This window comes from Nicotiana tabacum, chromosome 16 (assembly GCF_000715075.1).
Source record: "Nicotiana tabacum cultivar K326 chromosome 16, ASM71507v2, whole genome shotgun sequence".
NCBI classification, from domain to species: Eukaryota; Viridiplantae; Streptophyta; class Magnoliopsida; order Solanales; family Solanaceae; genus Nicotiana; species Nicotiana tabacum.
The window spans coordinates 143,285,855-143,304,162 of NC_134095.1; the positions used below are offsets into that span (position 1 = coordinate 143,285,855).

Genomic DNA, 18,308 nt, shown 5'->3' on the forward strand with positions numbered 1-18,308 from the left:
GGCATAAAACACACAATTAGTGCAAAACACTAGCGATTAAAGCGCGAACTCAACTAAAGTGCAGTAAATTAGAGTGTAATAATCGACTAAAATACGTAATTATAGCCTATCATCAAATTCCACACGAAAATAATCAAATTAGACCAAAAATCCCGAATTCGACTATAACCCGGCCTCCAGGCCCACGTCTCGGAATCCAACAAAAATCACAAAGCTAGAAACTCCTTTCACTCCCGAGTCTATGCATACCAAAATAATCAAAATCGGACGTCAAATGATCCCTCAAATCTCCAATCAAAGCTCTCCAAAACTTAAGCCCTAACCCTTCACTTCTCTCCAAATTCCCACTAAATTCCATGATTAAACAGTGAAAAAATCATCAAAAACATAGTTAATAAAGCCCAAGTAGCTTACCTCACTGATACTCCTTGATTCCCTCTTGAAATCACAGCTCTAAGCTCCAAACTCGTCCAAAAATGGTGAAGAATGGACTGAAATTCGTGAAGGAGAACTTATATACTTTCTGCCCCAGAATTTCCGCACCTGCGGTCCTAGTCTCGCACCTGCACAACCGCTTCTGCAGCCCAACCAACCGCACCTGCGGTTTCCACTTAAACGCCCAGGACCGCATCTGCGCCCCAGGAATCGCACCTGCGGTGCCGCAGATGCGTCCAACACACTGCATCTGCTGTTCTTCCCCTGACGGCCAAATTACGCACTTGCGATCTCCATATCGCATCTACGACCTTGCACCTGCGGTCCCCAATCCGCAGGTGCGGAGATGACAGAAGCAGCAAATTCAGCAGCATCAACTCAATGCCAATCTTTCTGTCAACCACCCAAATTTATCAGGAGGCCCTCGGAACCTCAACCAAACATGCCAACAAGTCACATAATACCATTCAATAATATGATATTGCTACAATAATTTATTTATTTGCTCTCTTCTTAAAATAGTGACACCGCTTATAAAAAATTCTGCGTACGCCACTGTTGATATCTACGTACCTAAGTGTACAAACACTTGAGTCTTGACTGTACCTTAAAAGCTACTCTTTTCATTCCAATTTATGTGGCGAGTTCAAAAAAATTTTACGTAATTTTTTTACATGCATTTTATATATTTTGAATTGTTAACTAAAGTGACTTATAGTACTTTATAAGCAGTTTTCAAATGTATAATTTTACTTCAAAACTTAAAGATTCTTTATCCAAATTCGCGATCAACTTAGAATATGTAACTCTCAAAATTCGAGTTCCGCGATAAACATTGGGACAAATGGAGTATATATATTTATATTTTCCCTGATTTAGATTCCTTGGGCTATAGAATATACACCTCTCTTCGTTATTTGGGATGTCGTATTGCATAAAAACTATATCAATAACTAATTAAAAGAAATTGCTAATAATAACATAAATGAAATGGATACCTGCATACCAACAAACATGTAAAAAGGGATACACTATATTATTTAAAACTATAATTGTCACTACAAATAGGGGAAGCATTTTGTTTCCATAATATTCTTGTTCATTCACTCTTTATGGAAACTCAAACATGATAATATAGAAGATATTCCACAAGTCACAAATCCAGCCCAAACAAATGCAGATGGGACGTACATCAAGTTCAAAAAGTCATGATATTTTGAGTTATCGTCGTCGTAAACAGTTTTTTGTAGATCCATTGTTGCACCTAATGCTGTACCAGCTCCTGTTGCTACTATGCCGAAGATAATCTGCATGAATTTCAAGAAATTAATTTAAAATCAATACGATACTTGTAGTATATATATAAATACGCTAATGGTCTAAAAATTCCTTATGCTATCAGTATATATAAATTAAGTCTTTTAGGAGAACATGAATAAGACCCACTTTTCATTTTCTTATTTCTTGATAGCTACATAGAGATGAACGAAATTAGTGGAAATTGTTGTTAACCTTGTCACCATAGAGTTCAATCTGGCGAAAAACCTTGTGGTTTATCAATGGCTTCTTTCTTATGAGGAAATATACTGCAAAAGGAATGTGCAATACATTGTAGATAGCTCCTGCTATCACAGCAAAAAGCGTATAACTGCAAAAGAAAAAGAAAAATGAAAAAGAGGAAGAATAATATACTAGTAAGTACTTGTCTAATTGCTATACTATAAAAGATATAATACTATACGAATTAATGATACGTCCTCAAATAGTTCCAAATATCCCAACTTTAATACCATAATGGGAGAGAGGGAATTTTTATGTTTTACTCGGAGAGACAAATGATTGAATTTAAGTGGATAAAGACACTCTACTAATTAAAATACTCCATCGCGTATTATATTTAAATTGTTCGAAAATTGATGAAAATTTTACTTTAAAGTTGTCATAAAGAGAGGAGAGGGGGAATTTACCTGTATGAGCGATAATAATCGTAGGTAAGTCTGGCTCCATTGTCAAAAGTCACTTCACTAGTCTGCAACACACCCCATGATACCAGAAGAGTAGCTAGACTTACCACCCTAGCACCTAATGTAATCAATGGTATTTTTGATGAAGAGGAAGGCTTTTCATCAAAGTTATACTGGGGATAATTAGACATTTTCCTAAACTCAAAGCCTTTCTGTCTTAGCCTTTTCTTTTCTGATGGTCCTTATATACTCTCTAAAAAGAATCCCAATATTGAGTGTTTTATATGTTACTTTTTCCCAATAGAGTAACATATTGTTATTTGAATGTACGTACCGTCTTTTTTGTTATTTTTGCTTTCTTAGTCCTTTTGTTGTTGGATTCTTGGATAATACAAAATAGATAGCTTTCAAATACTATGTTATTTTATTTTCTTTGCCGGCCAATTGGAGCAAAAGTTATATGAACCTTCCAAAGTGTAGAGACTAGGGGTATTCAACACTTTCTTATCATGGATGTAGTATTTAGCCCATAAATATTAGATAGGAGACTTAAGCGTTTTTCCTCAACGGAAGTGGATTTGCAAAAATCACTACTTTACAGCCTATGCCCCTCTTTAAGCTGCATGCTGAGAATCTAACCCTAGCCGTCGTTTGTTCACATAAGAAACATTAGGGAAAAGCCTGTTTTTTTCTACACCAGTAATATATTTTAAGGTTATTTGTACATGATTCAAATAATCTACATCGCAATTTGAAATAATTTGTCCGTACATCACGCGGGTACTAATACTAGTGAACATAATGTAATCGCTTCCAACAATGAACATAATGTAATCGCTGATATGCCCCTAAACCGTTCGTACATATTTATATTGCAAGTTGCAACACGTCGATAGTAGAATCTCAATTATGGTTATGTAGCCGGCCATTCCCATAATCGTGATTCTACGAGGGCGTGATAGGATGTGTCTTGTCTTTTTTTCTTATTCCTCTGTACGTGTGTGGCGATTAGGGTTAAATAATTGAATCTGTCATCATTATTCTTTTCTTGTATTACTCAGATCAATCACCCGATAATAGAATTTGACTATAGGTTCAAGGACATCAAATGTTGCCACTAGATAGGCAATCGTCTCCTAACAAAGAAAATTGGCAGTAGTAGACAAGGCCAATGAAAGACCTGTTTTTCGGCACAAGTATTGTGAGTAGTAATCTTACCACAATTTGTGTTTTCATAACTTGCATGATTTACATGATTTTTAAGATGAATATGTTACCGATTATTCTGAGTTGCATGTGGGACAAGTCTTTTACTCGATATGATACCGAAATAGTTATTTGAGATGGTTACCGTAGTTTTAAATATTTCCGTTGTCACTAGATCTGTTTTACTGTTATCGAAATGAAATTATATGTTTTAATAAGAACCGAAATGCCATGTATTGTTTTAGAATATTTTCTACGAGTATATATACGGATTACAGAGACATGTATAAATGGGAGTAGACATTGAAGGATCCCGTAGCTAACAGCGGGTTCGTTAGACCTGGTGCACCTTGTAATTACAGATTACCGTTATAGCCCTCGCTAGTGGGAAGGTAGAACTAGTATACCGTTACCGATTTCCCTCGAGTAGGGACTACCATTATATTTGACTTCTTGCGAAGAAGTCCACAGTTATACCGATTACATGATCCGTTCATTGAAACCTCCCAAATGTGAATATTGATATTATACAGTGGTTACCGAGCTTATTACTGAATTGTCAATCGTATTATACTACAATAAAAACATGATGAGACTGAAAATTATTTATTATTTCTGAAAGGGGCATTTTTATGATAATTTCTGTTTATATACTAGCGTGTTTTCTGACTTGTCCCCAAATAAAAACGGTTGTGGTTAAGTGTTATTACTCACTGAGCTAGCAACTCATTCCCCGCTAATTTTTTTTTTTACAGAGACAACATTTGACGTGGGCGAAGATTTTGTTAATTAGAGCGCACAGGTTGATAGTTCTTGGTGAGCCTCGCACTTGATAAAAATAAAGTGATAGTGTGAATTTTGTTAAAATAATATGATCTAATATGCTCAGACAAGACAAATCACAATATGACATGTTTAGTATTCTTTAAAATCGACAGCGGAACAAAATACAAGTACTAAAATCAAGGGGTTAGGTTGCTACAAATATATATTAAAAAGATTGGTTGTCTACTACGAGATTTAAACAATAATTTCATATTCTGCTTCATAATTAAATTCTCATGTTATATAATTTGTATCTGAAAAGTTTATATTTTAAGGTTATTTGTACATGATTCAAATAATCTACATCGCAATTTGAAATAATTTGTCCGTACATCACGCGGGTACTAATACTAGTGAACATAATGTAATCGCTTCCAACAATGAACATAATGTAATCGCTGATATGCCCCTAAACCGTTCGTACATATTTATATTGCAAGTTGCAACTGCATAATTACATAAGCTCAGACTCCATCTTAAGTTCAATTCTTCACATCTCATAAGCAATTTCGTCATCACTATTTTATTTCTTTATTTTTTCCAATTCCGAGATTCCTAGTCCAATTTCTTATGTGTCTTGTTCTTAGTCTTGGTTTTTTCAACTTGGACAAAAGAAAAATATGAAAATCGGGAAAAGAAAAAATATGATTCTGGAAAGCGTGTGCGAGTGTGTAGCTTGGTTTAATTGAATTTATTACTACCGTTCAGATTATGCGTGCGTATATAAAGAGAAAAAAAATGTACATATATAATAAGACTGCATTACTCTGATGGAAAATGTACATATATATATATATAAACGTACAACGGCTTAATTAGCCTAGCGATTTCACCACCCAAAATCCAGCCTTACGTTCTCGTAATGGCACCTAATCTCTAAGACAAGGTAAGTCGGACACTTACAACAATTAAACCAGTTTAACAATAATATTTTAAAATAGAGTTTACTATAAATACCGAAATAAAGGCGAAACAAGCCTACGCGGCAATAATCACAAAAATCTCCCAAGACTAGGTAATACAGAGTCACGAACTCTAGCTGAATACATAGAAATATTTCAAAAATTGAAATACAATACCGTTCGGATAACAAATTGAAAGTACAATAAAACAGGAAAGGACTCCAAGGGACTACGACGACCAAACAACTCAACCTTGAATCCCCGCGATCAAGAAGCTAACTCTGCGAGTCTGATATCTCCAATACCCGAATCTACACAAAAATGTGTAGAAGTCTAGTATGAGTACATCATGGTCGGTACCCACTAAGTATCAAGACTAACCTCAATGGAGTAATGACGACGTACAAGTCAAGACACCTACTAGTTATAATAACCTATGAAATAAATAAGTATAAAGCTAATAATGGAAACAATAACAATAAATGACAACAAGGAATAAACATGTGATATAATCCTAAAGTAAACTGAACACCGTTAAGTACTAGTGAAACCAATTAAGGAAAAACAATGAAAACCGAATACTCAAACCATTCTAACATAAGTTTCACAATAGAATTGCTTCAAGATACCTCATCTCATAAACACAAGTTACGAGTCTCAAACCACAAATCATATGCTCATGGCACCTTGTGCCCACATTATTAATCACAATCGCACGGACAACTCAAGTGTCAATATCTCAATCCGCCCGGCGTGATCACGGGCTCACAATCACAATTCGCTCGCCGTGGTCATATGCTCAACACCAAATAGAAGCAAATAATACAAGAATATATGGGCATGAGTAATGAATATCAAGTCTCATACTCATGAACTGGTATAAGTGGCATGCTACGATCTATGCTTGTGCTGTTATACTACTACAGTCTAAGTCAACAAGTAATATCAACGACATCGAGTAGCTCATTGAAAGCAACACAACAAGTCACGTAAGGTGCACGATATACACAAGGAAAATCAAACCATCACAAGAATATCATCAACATAATGCCCCTACCATCACATATCATCCCTGACAGAGCCACCCTTATCTTTCCGTATGTATAACATCATAATAGAGACCCTTATAGCTCCGCCGTGACATTTAACATAATAGCCATCTATATCACTTTGATCGCCATATCACTCTGCCCTGACACTATCAGTAGCTACCCATATCACTCTATTAGACATTTGTATCACTCCACCCTAACAATATCATTAGCCACCCGTATCACTCCTCATAATTATCAATAGTGAGATGCCACCCTTATACTCCGCATAACAACAACGGTGAAATGCTACCCTTATACTCCGCATAACAACAACCAAACCACACAACAATTCACATATGCTAACATCACAACAACACGACATATCAACTCGTATCACAAGTCCCATAGGCCACAACCTCTTAACAACAACAATACCAATATTACCATAACACATAGCCCACGTCTCAAACACGATGTGTACAAAATCTCAATAGCAACAAAATGAGCGGGGAAAGTAACTCAACAAGGAATAATACCCCATTAAATAACAACTCCAACTAAAATAGGTTAACGACTTTCAATGACTTCAACTTCAATTAATTGCTTAAGAATAAACTCAATAATGAAAATATTTCCATGAAATGGCAAACTTCGAATTTTAGTATATAACATAAACGAACAATGAAATAAATGGCATGAACTAGCAACTATGTCTAAATGCATGAGAATAATCCGACAATAAAAGGATATCATGTATTAACAATTTCAATTAAGAATAACTCAATAATAAAGGAGGTTACATTACAATAAAAGAGGTAACAACTTCAAATAAAACATATAAGAGTAAATTTGACAAATAAAAGATATAACATGTGTGAACAATTTCAAATAAATACATGAAAGAAGCCTAAGAATCTAAACCGGTCAATTTCCACATATAAGCCCGAGCTCGCCACCTCGCGTACACGTCGTTCACATAATTTAAATAATACAATCAACCCAAATCCTAAGGGGTAGTTCCCCCCTCCCCCCCATACACACAAAGTTAGGCAAGATACTTACCTCAAAGAAGCTAAGTCAATACTCTAAAATGACCTTCTCGTGTAAAATAACCTCCACACAGCTTGAATATAGCCAAAATAATTTAATATCACAAATAAAATCCATAGAAAATAATTTCAAATAATAAAGTTTCAATTTTTAATGAAAACAAAAAAGTCAACCTAAAAAGTCAACCTCAGGCTTGCACCTCGGAACCCGACAAAACTAACAAAATCCGAACACTCATTCCGATACGAGTCTAACCATACAAAAATTATCCAATTCTGCAATCAAATTGGCCTTCAAATCATCATCTTATATTTTAGAAAGTTTTTACAAAAATCCTCAATTTCTCCAATTCAAATCACTAATTTAAACCAAAAACCCCTAAAATTGCATGAGGAGAGAGCTCTGGCGACAGGTGATTTGCGAGGACTCAAGCACAAAGCTCTTGCAGACCATTAATGGCTTCTCCGGCCACTAGCCAGTCGTCCCTACCATCCCCACATCCCCAAACAACATCTACCTACCCTAATCTACTCCAAAACTACGCACAATTACTACTACCCAAAGCATTTTAAATGCGCCCATGCAAGCCCTAGCTAAAATACTAATCAAACCTGTTAAGTTTCTACATGGTGAACCTATAATCTAGTGGAAGAAGCAAGAAGTTAAACAATCAATCGTTTAACAAGGTCTACAACTGCAGTTCTTGGAAAATTTTCTTATGGGAAGCCTGTGATTAATGAACTACGTAAAGTAATTCCCATTCAATGTGAACTTAAGAGAGCCTATTCAATAGGCTTAATCGAAGATAATCATGTGTTGATAAGGCTGTTATTAACGAAGGATTATGTTCATCTTCTATCAAAGCCTGCATTCTACTTGAAAACTCAAGGAGAGATGTGGAAAATAAGGTGCACGAAGTGAAATCCATGGTAGAAGCCTAAGGAGGAAACTCCTATTGCATTAGCTTAGATTAACTTTCCCAAGTTGCCACCCAACTTCTTTGGTAAGGAATTTATATTCTCACTGGCAAGTGCAATCCCTTACATGTTAATCTTGCAACTCAAAATGGTACTAGTCCTACTTGTGCAAAGGTTAAGGTTGAGGTTAATTTGTTAGCTATGTTTCCTCAACAAATTAAAATAGTAGAAGAGGAAGATGAATCTAGGCCTGAGGAATTTAAGTGGATCAAGATTAAATATGATTACATGCCAAAGTATTGTAAGACTTGTAAGAAGCAAAGGCATAATGAATTGGATTGTTGGGTAATTCATCCTAAGTTACACAGGAAGTTTAATGAAGTTGATGAAAGTAGTAAAGGCAAAGAGGTGGTGTGTAACGACTTGGCCGGTTGTTTCATGAGTTACCGCTCCGTTTCCCCCATTTCTACTTTTTATTATCTTTTTCAGCTGTATTATGTATTATCAGGTTGGTTGGCTCGAGCTCGGAGAGGTTCTGGTAAGGTTTGAGACACTTAGCCTTTTTTGAGTAAGCTCAAGTTGGAAAGGTCAATCGGATGTTGACTTATGTAAAAAAGGGCTCGGTTGTGAATTCTGATGGTTCGGATAGCTTCGAGTGGTGATTTGGGACTTAGGAGTGTGATCGGAATGTGTTTTGGAGGTCCGGAGTAGATTTAGGCTTGAATTGGCGAAATTGAAATTTTGGCGTTTTTTGGTTGATAGGTGAGATTTTGATATAAGGGTCGGAATGGAATTTCAAAAGTTGTTGTAGGTCCATTGTGTCATGTGTGTGCAAAATTTCAGGTCATTCGGAGATAGTTTGATAGACGTTTTGATCAAAAGAGGAATTCAGAAGATGTTTGGAATCTTAGGCTTGAATCCGATGTTTTGGGTTGATTCGATATTGTTTGAGGTGTTTTGAAGATTGGTATAAGTTTGGATAGTGGTATATGACTTGTTCGTGCTTTTGGTTGAGGTCTCGGGGGCCTCGGGGGGATTTCGGGTGGTTGACGAGAGATTTTGGAGTTGAGTTTGGCAGCTGAAGTTTATTGTTGCTGTCATAACCGCACCTGCGATTAGGAGGCTGCAGGTGCGATGCCCGCAGAAGCGGAAGATAAGCCGCAGAAGCGGCCAAGAGGGAGCTCAGCTGGAACCACAAAAGCAGCTATTGGAGCGCACCTGCGATAGCGCAGGTGCGGGCGTTCGGTCGCAGATGCGAAAAAGGGAGGATAAGTGAAAACCACAGTTGCGATGCTTTGGCCGCAGATGCGATCACGTAGGTGCGTGTTTGGGATCGCAGGTGGGGTATTCCTAGGCCAGAAAGTATATAAACCCTCCTTCGCGATTTTCAGCCTTTCTTCACCATTTCTAAATTGATTTTGGAGATTTTTGGTGGATTTTGAAGAGGGAATCAAATGGAACTTCATTGAGGTAAGATTTTTGAACATAAAACTCATTCCTATGGTGATATTTCATTGATTAGGCTTGAAATTTATGGAATTTGTGGGTTAATATTGAAGAAATTAGGGCTTGAGATTGGAGACCTTTGATTAAGGATTTGAGGGGTCATTTGTGGTCAGATTTTAGTACTTTTGAAATAGATGCACTCGTGGGAGGATAAGGAGCTTATTGATGTAATTTTATTGGATTTCGAGATGTGGGCCCAGGGGTTGGGTTTGGTTAATTTTGGGATTTGTGTTGTAATTTTATTATTATCGCATGGGCTTCGTTCCTTTGATATATTTTGACGTCATGATTTTGATTTTGGATAGATTCGACGCGAGTTAAGGCTGATTTGAGAGGCAAAGGCATCACTGCTAGAGTTTGGACCGGATAGAGGTAAGTAATGATTGTAAATGCTGTCCTGAGGGTACGAAACCCCGGATTTCATATCGATATGCTATTTTGAGTTGACGCACATGCTAGAAGGCGAGCGTGGGGTCGTGCACCGTTGGGGATTGTGACTCCATCCCGTATGACTATTTTACCACATATTTGATTGAAAATTGTTTGCTATCATCATGTTTTGGGCCGAATGCCATATTTGGGCCTCGTGCCAACTATTTGAACCCTTAGGGGCTTTTTACTACCATTCCTCACTGCTTTGACTTCATATTTGTACTCAGTCATGCTATATTCTACTGTTTTCACAACTCAGCCGTCTTTACTCGTTTTTGATATTTTAAATGATATTTTGGGTTGAGCATCATTGCCTGAGTGGCTTGTGAGATTCTGACCAAGTAAGGTCGAAGGCCTATGTTGTGAGGGATACTATGGGATCGGGTTATATGCCACAACAGTATTATACTGATTCATGATTATGAGGCCGAGGGCCTGATTTGATTATGCTACGAGATGGCTTGATATGAGGCCGAGAGCTTGTTGATTATGCCACGAGATGGCTTGTTATTACTCTTGAGCCGTAAGGGTCCCCTCTCGGAGTCTGTACACCTCCAGTGAGCGCTGGTACCTAGTTTGTGATGTGATATAGCCCGAGGGGCTGATATGAGTGATTGTGAGATAGCTCGAGGGGCTGGTTCTAATGGTATTTTGCCCGAGGGGCTGATTTGTGTTTCTATCTTTTATCCATGTTTTCATTCACTCATTTGAACTGTTAAAAGATGTTTTAAAAAGGTTTTACTGAACTAAGAAGTTTTTATGAGCTTTTACTGTTTTATTGTATTGTTCTAGTTTTACACTGCCTCGTTATAGCATTTTGTTGTGTTTTTACGTGTTTTGTTATCGCTCAGCTGCCTTTACTTTTATTACTTACTGAGTTGGCGTACTCAAACATTACTCTTGTCGTGCGAATTTGTTGAAATTCTTGTCGTGCGAATATGTTGATCCGAGTACTAAACTTCTGTTATTCTGTTCTCTCACAGATGGTGAGAACACGAGCGACTGGTTAGGATGGACGACCACCAGTACCACTAGCTGTGGCCTCTAGAGGCCGAGGACACGGTCGAAGCCGTGGTACGGGCAGGGGTGTAGCCCGCACAGCATCTAGGGCAACACCTGCAGATCCACCAGCCGTCCCAGTTCAGGATCAGGTCCCAGTTGTGGACGCTCCAGTAGCACCAGCTGTGCCCATTGTGATTCCGGGTCTTCAAGAGGCCCTAGCTCAAATTCTATCAATATGCAATGGCCTAGCTCAGGCGGTCTTAGTTACTACAGCCGCAACTACTTCTTAGGCCGGGGGAGGCACTCAGACTCCCGCTGCTCTCACACCTGTGCAGGTCGTCCAGGGACTTCAGACACGGGGGGCACATCCAGCCCAGCCGGTTGCAGCTGCTCAGGACTATGTAGCTCTTTCTATGCCAGAGGATGAGCATCGCAGGTTGGAAAGGTTTGGTAGACTTCAGTCTCCGACTTTTAGTGGTGCAGAGGGCGAGGATGCCCAGGGTTTCTTAGACAAGTGTCATAGGATTCTTCGTACAGTGGTATTCTGGAGACCAGCAGGGTTGCATTTACTACTTTTCAGTTTTTCGGAGCTGCCTTCACTTGGTGAGAGGCTTATGAGAGGTGTATGCCTGTTGGTGCAGCAATCCTTACTTGGAAGCAGTTCTCCGTTATCTTTTTGGAGAAATATGTGCCACAGCCTCGTAGAGAGGAGCTGCGCAGGCAGTTCGAGTGGTTGCGTCAGGGAGATATGACTGTGACACAGTATGAGATGAGGTTCTCGAAGTTAGCTCGTCATGCTGTTTGGTTGGTTCCTACGGAGAGAGAGAGGATTAGGAGGTTCATTGATGGCCTCATATATCGGCTTCGGATTCTCATGACCAGGGAGAGGGTGTCTGGTGCTACCTTTGAGGAGGTTGTTGACATTGCTTGCGAGATTGAGTCAGTTCGTCGCTAGGAGCGAGATGAAAGGGAGGCCAAGAGGTCTCGGGAATCTGGTAGTTAAGGTGGTGCTCCTTCGAGAGGTCAGTTTCAACATGGCAGAGGTCGTCCATTCAGGCATGCTGCGTCAGCTCGCCCAACTTATCGTGGGGCGTAATCGGGTCATGGTTCTCACAGTTCTCATCAGGGCTAGTCATCACTTAGTGTCCTTCCAGCCTAGAGTTTATCCCGTGCTCCGTCAGTTTAGGGCCCTTCTATGCCAGATGCATCTTCTAGTCATTCCAGTGCTAGGGGTTCCCTTCACTCTCCGTCTCCAGCACTAGGGAGTTGCTATGAGTGTGGATAGTTAGGTCATATGTGGAGGCAATGTCCTCGTCGTCTTAGGGGTTCATCTTAGCAGAGGAGTCAGCCATCGGCTTCATCGCCAGTCACTTCACCACCACCCACCCAGCCAACTAGGGGTCACCCTAGAGGGGGAGGTCGATCAGGTGGCGGTCAGGCCCATTTCTATGCACTCCCAGCTAGACCCGATGCTATTGCTTTAGATGTTGTGATCACAGGTATTGTTTCAGTTTGCCGCAGAGATGCCTCTGTGTTATTTGATCCTGGTTCCACTTTTTCATATGTGTCATCATATTTTTCTCGTTATTTGGATATGGCCCGTGAGTCTCTTGTTTCGTCTGTTCGTGTATCTACTCCAGTGGGCGATACTATTGTTGTGGACCGTGTGTACTGGTTGTGTGTGGTGACTATTGGGGGTTTAGAGACCCGAGTAGACATGTTATTGCTTTGTATGGTGGACTTTGATGTGATATTGGAAATGGATTGGTTATCTCCGTGTCATGCTATTTTGGACTGTCATGCAAAGACAGTGACATTGGCTATGCCTGGTGTGCCACGGATTGAGTGGCGAGGTTCGACTGATTATGTTCCCAGTAGGGTAATTTCATTTTTGAAGGCCCAGCTTATGATTGGGAAGGGTTGTCTTTCATACTTAGCCTTTGTGAGGGATGTCGGTGTAGAGACTCCTAGTATTGATTCTGTCCCTGTTGTGAGGGATTTTCCCGATGTGTTTCCTGCAGACCAGCCGGGCATGCCACTGGACATGGATATTTATTTTGGTATTGATCTGGTGCCAGGCACTCAACCCATTTCTATTCCATCGTATCGTATGGCACCAGCGGAGTTGAATGAGTTGAAGAAGTAGCTTCAAGAACTCCTTGATAAGGGGTTTATTCGGCTTAGTGTGTCGCCTTGGGGTGCGCCTGTTCTATTTGTGAAGAATAAGGATAACACGATGAGGATGTGCATTGATTACAGGCAGTTTAACAAAGTAACAATCCAGAACAAGTATCCTTTGCCTCGTATCTATGATTTGTTTGACCAGCTTCAGGGAGCGAGAGTGTTACCCAAGATTGATCTCCGTTCAGGTTATCACCAGTTGAAGATCAGGGACTCGAACATTCTTAAGACAACTTTCAGGACCCGATATGGTCATTATGAGTTCCTGGTGATGTCTTTTGGACTGACCAATGCCTAGCAGCGTTCATGCATTTGATGAACACCATGTTTCGGCCTTATCTCCACTCGTTTGTCAAAGTTTTCATTGATGATATTCTGGTATACTCGCGTAGTCAGGAGGAGTACGCGGAGCATTTGAGAGTTGTGTTGCAGAGATTAAGGGAGGAGAAGTTTTATGCAAAGTTCTCCAAGTGTGAGTTTTGGCTCAGTTCAGTGGCTTTCTTGGGGCACGTGGTGTCCAGCGAGGGTATTCAGGTTGATCCAATAAAGATAGAAGTGGTTCAGAGTTGGCCCAGACCATCCTCAGCCATAGCGATTCACAGATTTCTTGGTTTGGCGGGTTATTACAGTCGATTTGTTCAGGGATTTTCATCTATCACATCACCCTTGACCAAGTTGACTCAAAAGGGTGCTCCATTTATGTGGTCGGATGAGTGTGAGGAGAGCTTTCAGAAGCTCAAGACTGCCTTGACCACAGCTTCAGTGTTAGTTTTGCCATCAGCTTTAGGTTCATATACCGTGTATTGTGATGCTTCGAGAGTTAGTATTGGGTATGTGTTGATACAGGAGGGTAGAGTTTTTGCGTATGCTTCTCGCCAGTTGAATCCCCATGAGAAGAACTACCCTATTCATAATTTGGAGTTGGCTGCCATTGTTCACGCGTTGAAGATTTGGAGGCATCATTTGTATGATGTGTCTTGTGAGGTGTTTACTGATCATCGTAGCCTCCAACAGTTGTTCAAGCAGAAGGATCTCAATTTGAGGCAACGACGATGGTTAGAGCTGCTAAAGGACTATGATATTACTATTTTGTACCATCCGGGGAAGGCCAATGTGGTGGCTGATGCCTTGAGTATGAAGGCGGTGAGTATGGGGAGTTTGGAATATATTCTAGTTGTGGAGAGACCTTTTGCAGTTGATGTTCAGGGCTTGGACAATCGGTTCGTGAGGTTAGATATTTCGTAGCACAGTCGGGTATTGGCTTGTGTGATTTCTCGGTCTTCCTTATTTGATCATGTGATGATCCTCATTTGCTTGTCCTTAAGGATAGAGTTCAGCACGATGATGCCAAAGATGTGACTATTGGTAATGACGTGGTGTTGAGTATGCATGGCCGGATATGTGTGCCCAATGTAGATGGGATTCGGGAAAGGATTTTAGAGGAGGCCCATAGCTCCCGGTATTCCATTCATCTGGGTGCCGCGGAGATGTATCAGGATCTGAGACAACATTATTAGTAGAGGATAATGAAGAAGGATATTGTGGGATTTGTAGCTCGATGTCTCAATTGTCAGCAGGTGAAATATGAGCATCAGAGACCGAGTGGCTTGCTTCAGCAGATGAATATTCCAGAGTGGAAGTGAGAGCGGATCACCATGGACTTTGAAGTTGGGCTCCCACGGACTTTGAAAAGGTTCGATGCTATTTGGGTGATTATGGATCGGCTGACCAAGTCCGCGCACTTCATTCCTATGTGTACTACCTATTCTTCAGAGTGGTTGAAAGAGATCTATATCCGAGAGATTGTTCGTTTGCATGGTGTCCCAGTTTCCATCATTTCAGATAGGGACACTCAGTTTACTTTACAATATTGGAGGTCTGTGCAGCGAGAGTTGGGTACTCAGGTTGAGTTGAACACAACTTTTCACCCTCAGACGGACGGGCAGTCCGAGATCCCTATTTAGATATTGGAGGACATATTGCGTGCTTGTGTTATTGATTTCGGAGGGTCATGAGATCAGTTTCTACCGCTCGCAGAGTTTGCTTACAACAACAATTATTAGTCGAGTATTCAGATGGCTCCTTATGAGGCTTTGTCTGGGAAACGGTGTAGATCTCCAGTTGGTTGGTTTGAGCCGGGTGTGTCACACCCCCTTTTTTCCTCTTCACTAACCCATTTAAAGTAGATAAAGTAATTTGTAAAGCTCAAAAGGGTTTTTAATTAGAAAAGTGACAAAATATTATATTCAAAAGGACTTTTCAAAATCGCCACCTGACATTTGATTTCGGTGTGTCAGGTCACCATTTTTCTAGAAATTGTTTTTCCTTTTAAAAATACTTTGGACTCCAAAACAGAGTTTGCACCAGAGATTTGGGTAAGGGGGTTCATTTGGCTCGGGGAGAAGATGTTAGGCATTCCCCGAGTCCCGTGAAAATCACTACCCGATCTAGTTGGCTCTTAAAATATTCAAGTTGAGGAAAAAACACATAAAAGAAGAAAAACACAAGAAGGTTCGAGGTTGTCCCCGCCTAAAAGAAAAATTAAAACAAAAATAATAATAAAAATAAAATACTACACCATGCTTCCTTCACAAACTCGTCACGACCTCCAGAATATTTACAAAGTACTACGGGGCATCCCTTGGATAATATAATCAACTAAAGGGACAACCTCTCGCCTCGACGAAACTAAAACACAAACACCCTAAAGATTTGCCTGCCCAAATATGGTCTGCCTAAGCATGCTCCTAGCAGACAAGATAATAAAAGTAAAAGAAATAAAAAAGCAATTTCATGCTCATTCACTTTGTTTTATCTTCTTATTTAATGTATTTGACCAAGCCTGATCCTAAAACATGAAACGATTACTTACTAATGGGTCTTGGTCATTCCCACTCCCACGTCCCAACAGTCTTTCAAAATAATTCATTCAAGACAAACTTATGTCAAGTTAAATAACATGGAAGGGTAGATTAAAAAGTAAACAGTGGCGCAACGAAACAAATTAAGGAGATAGATGGATTAAAGTATGATAGAGCCTTGTCACCTCATGTACCCCCATTTTCATTTTTTAATCAATTAGCCTAAACATTCAACATCCTTGCTGAGAAACTAACTCCTAATTCCCATCGACTATACAACATTGTCAATCCCATAGCCAGTAAATACTTCACCAAAATGCGAATTCCCCTTGAATCTTAATTAACTTCCTGGACGAACACACTTACATTATCGCTAACCTGTGCGCTTCTATTCGCATCCAAGGCCAACTAATTCGAACTAAGAATCCACACTAACATTGATATATGTCACACCTTCTTTTTTAATACCCCGAAAGGGAGTATAAGGAAGTTTGTTCCAATTTAAGTGACAATCGAAATGGGATTATTATTTTTTTAAGAGTCGCCACTTGAAATATTTTAATTGGTGTTCCAAGTCACCGGTTTATTTTAGATCCCAAATCGAGGAAATTTCAACTTTCCTTTTGAAGTCTGCGAACCAGAAATTCTGAATAAGATATTCTGTTAACCCGAGGGAAGGTGTTAGACACCTCCGGATTCCGTGGTTCTAGCACGGTCGCTTAAACTATCATAATTGGCCTATTATCTCACTTACTACATGTTTTAAACCTATTGTGCATTTTTAACTTATTAACCGCTTTCAATTATTTTGAAACGCTTTTAGGAAGATTCAATATTATTTAAAATACGCCTTGAACCACGCCACATGAAATGCACCCGCGATTCATGACATATTTTATTTAACGTTGTTGAGGATTGGAGTTGGGTCACATGAAATGCACACCCGAGTTTAAGGAAATTAATTTAAATTACGCACCTAAAGCAACTACGCACTTTCAAGTGTGCGAGGGCCATGAAAAATTCAACTAAATGGCACACCTCGATTTCTAAAGGATTAACATTAATTAAGTAAGGGCCATGGGTTGTGGAAGTCAATTGTAAATGAAATATAAAATCTAATTAAAGAGAATTAGCATGACTCTTTTAATACCAATTTCACTGACAACCATGCTCAAGCACCCCAAGATCATATATTGACACAAATAAAGTCCGAATGCTCAAAAGAATTCCACTTGTTGCCACTATTCATAATGAAACTAAAACTGACCATCTCACAAATGAACAATCATAGCAATTCACAATAATGACACCAAAGACTAAATAAAGGCACTTTTTCACGAGGAAGTTAATTATATTAATCTTGTCAATCATGAAGATCATACACAAATAGTCATAACTTCCAAATCATTGCGTATTTTAGGCAATAGATTAAGTTTCAACTAGGACCCAATTCATGGCTTAAGAGTGCTGACACAAGTCACAAAAGTCTGAGTAATTATAATGTCTCCAAATTTAATATAACCAACAGTAATCAAAATGAACATGCCGATTCGTAATTACCAGTTTTTCGAACTTTCATGATTAGCTTCACATAGATTAGTACTTTCTTTTGTCAGTTTGAGCATAAAAAAACTTAAAACACAACCAACATGAGACTAGTATTTCAATCAGTGACCAAGTAAAATGAGGGAAGACCAGTGAAAGCAAGCATCACATGTCGATGAAGATACCTCAGCGAACCAATTCCAAAATCGAAGAAAACAGATCCAAATTACTATTACCACATAAACACAAGTAAATCAAAATCAGTTATGACCCATTAAATACAAGAAATAAAAGGCGAGAAATGGACCTTTGAAATGAATCTGTTCCTTGATCAATGGACAACCTTAACACTCAAAATGGACAGGGCCATGAACAGGATCTCAAATGGAAAGCATCGACAATGACCTCGACCGGATTCAACTCGACTGAGCTTGGACAGAAATAGGAC

General features: G+C 39.4%; 1 protein-coding gene and 1 long non-coding RNA gene across 2 annotated transcripts; both read right to left on the bottom strand.

Moving 5' to 3' along the window:
- Positions 1 to 1,450: 1,450 nt before the first annotated feature.
- Positions 1,451 to 2,639, bottom strand: LOC107800529 (CASP-like protein PIMP1). Its single transcript, XM_016623723.2, has 3 exons — positions 2,403 to 2,639; positions 1,948 to 2,083; positions 1,451 to 1,742 (listed from the first exon to the last, which is right to left on the bottom strand). Exons 1-3 carry the CDS (start codon positions 2,588 to 2,590, stop codon positions 1,539 to 1,541), a joined length of 528 nt encoding a protein of 175 aa, XP_016479209.1. The 5' UTR covers positions 2,591 to 2,639; the 3' UTR covers positions 1,451 to 1,538.
- Positions 2,640 to 5,466: 2,827 nt separating this feature from the next.
- Positions 5,467 to 18,308, bottom strand: LOC107800586 (uncharacterized). Its single transcript, XR_001651442.2, has 2 exons — positions 18,168 to 18,308; positions 5,467 to 5,643 (listed from the first exon to the last, which is right to left on the bottom strand). It is a non-coding gene; the product is annotated as an uncharacterized LOC107800586 (long non-coding RNA).

Excerpts from the sequence above, each read along its gene's own strand:
- LOC107800529 (XM_016623723.2), bottom strand. The coding sequence starts at position 2,590 with ATGTCTAATTATCCCCAGTATAACTTTGATGAAAAGCCTTCCTCTTCA. Across the intron at positions 2,084-2,402 it reads GATTATTATCGCTCATACAG|TTATACGCTTTTTGCTGTGA; the intron begins GTAAATTCCCCC and ends TTTCTTTTGCAG. Across the intron at positions 1,743-1,947 it reads TTGAACTCTATGGTGACAAG|ATTATCTTCGGCATAGTAGC; the intron begins GTTAACAACAAT and ends AAATTCATGCAG.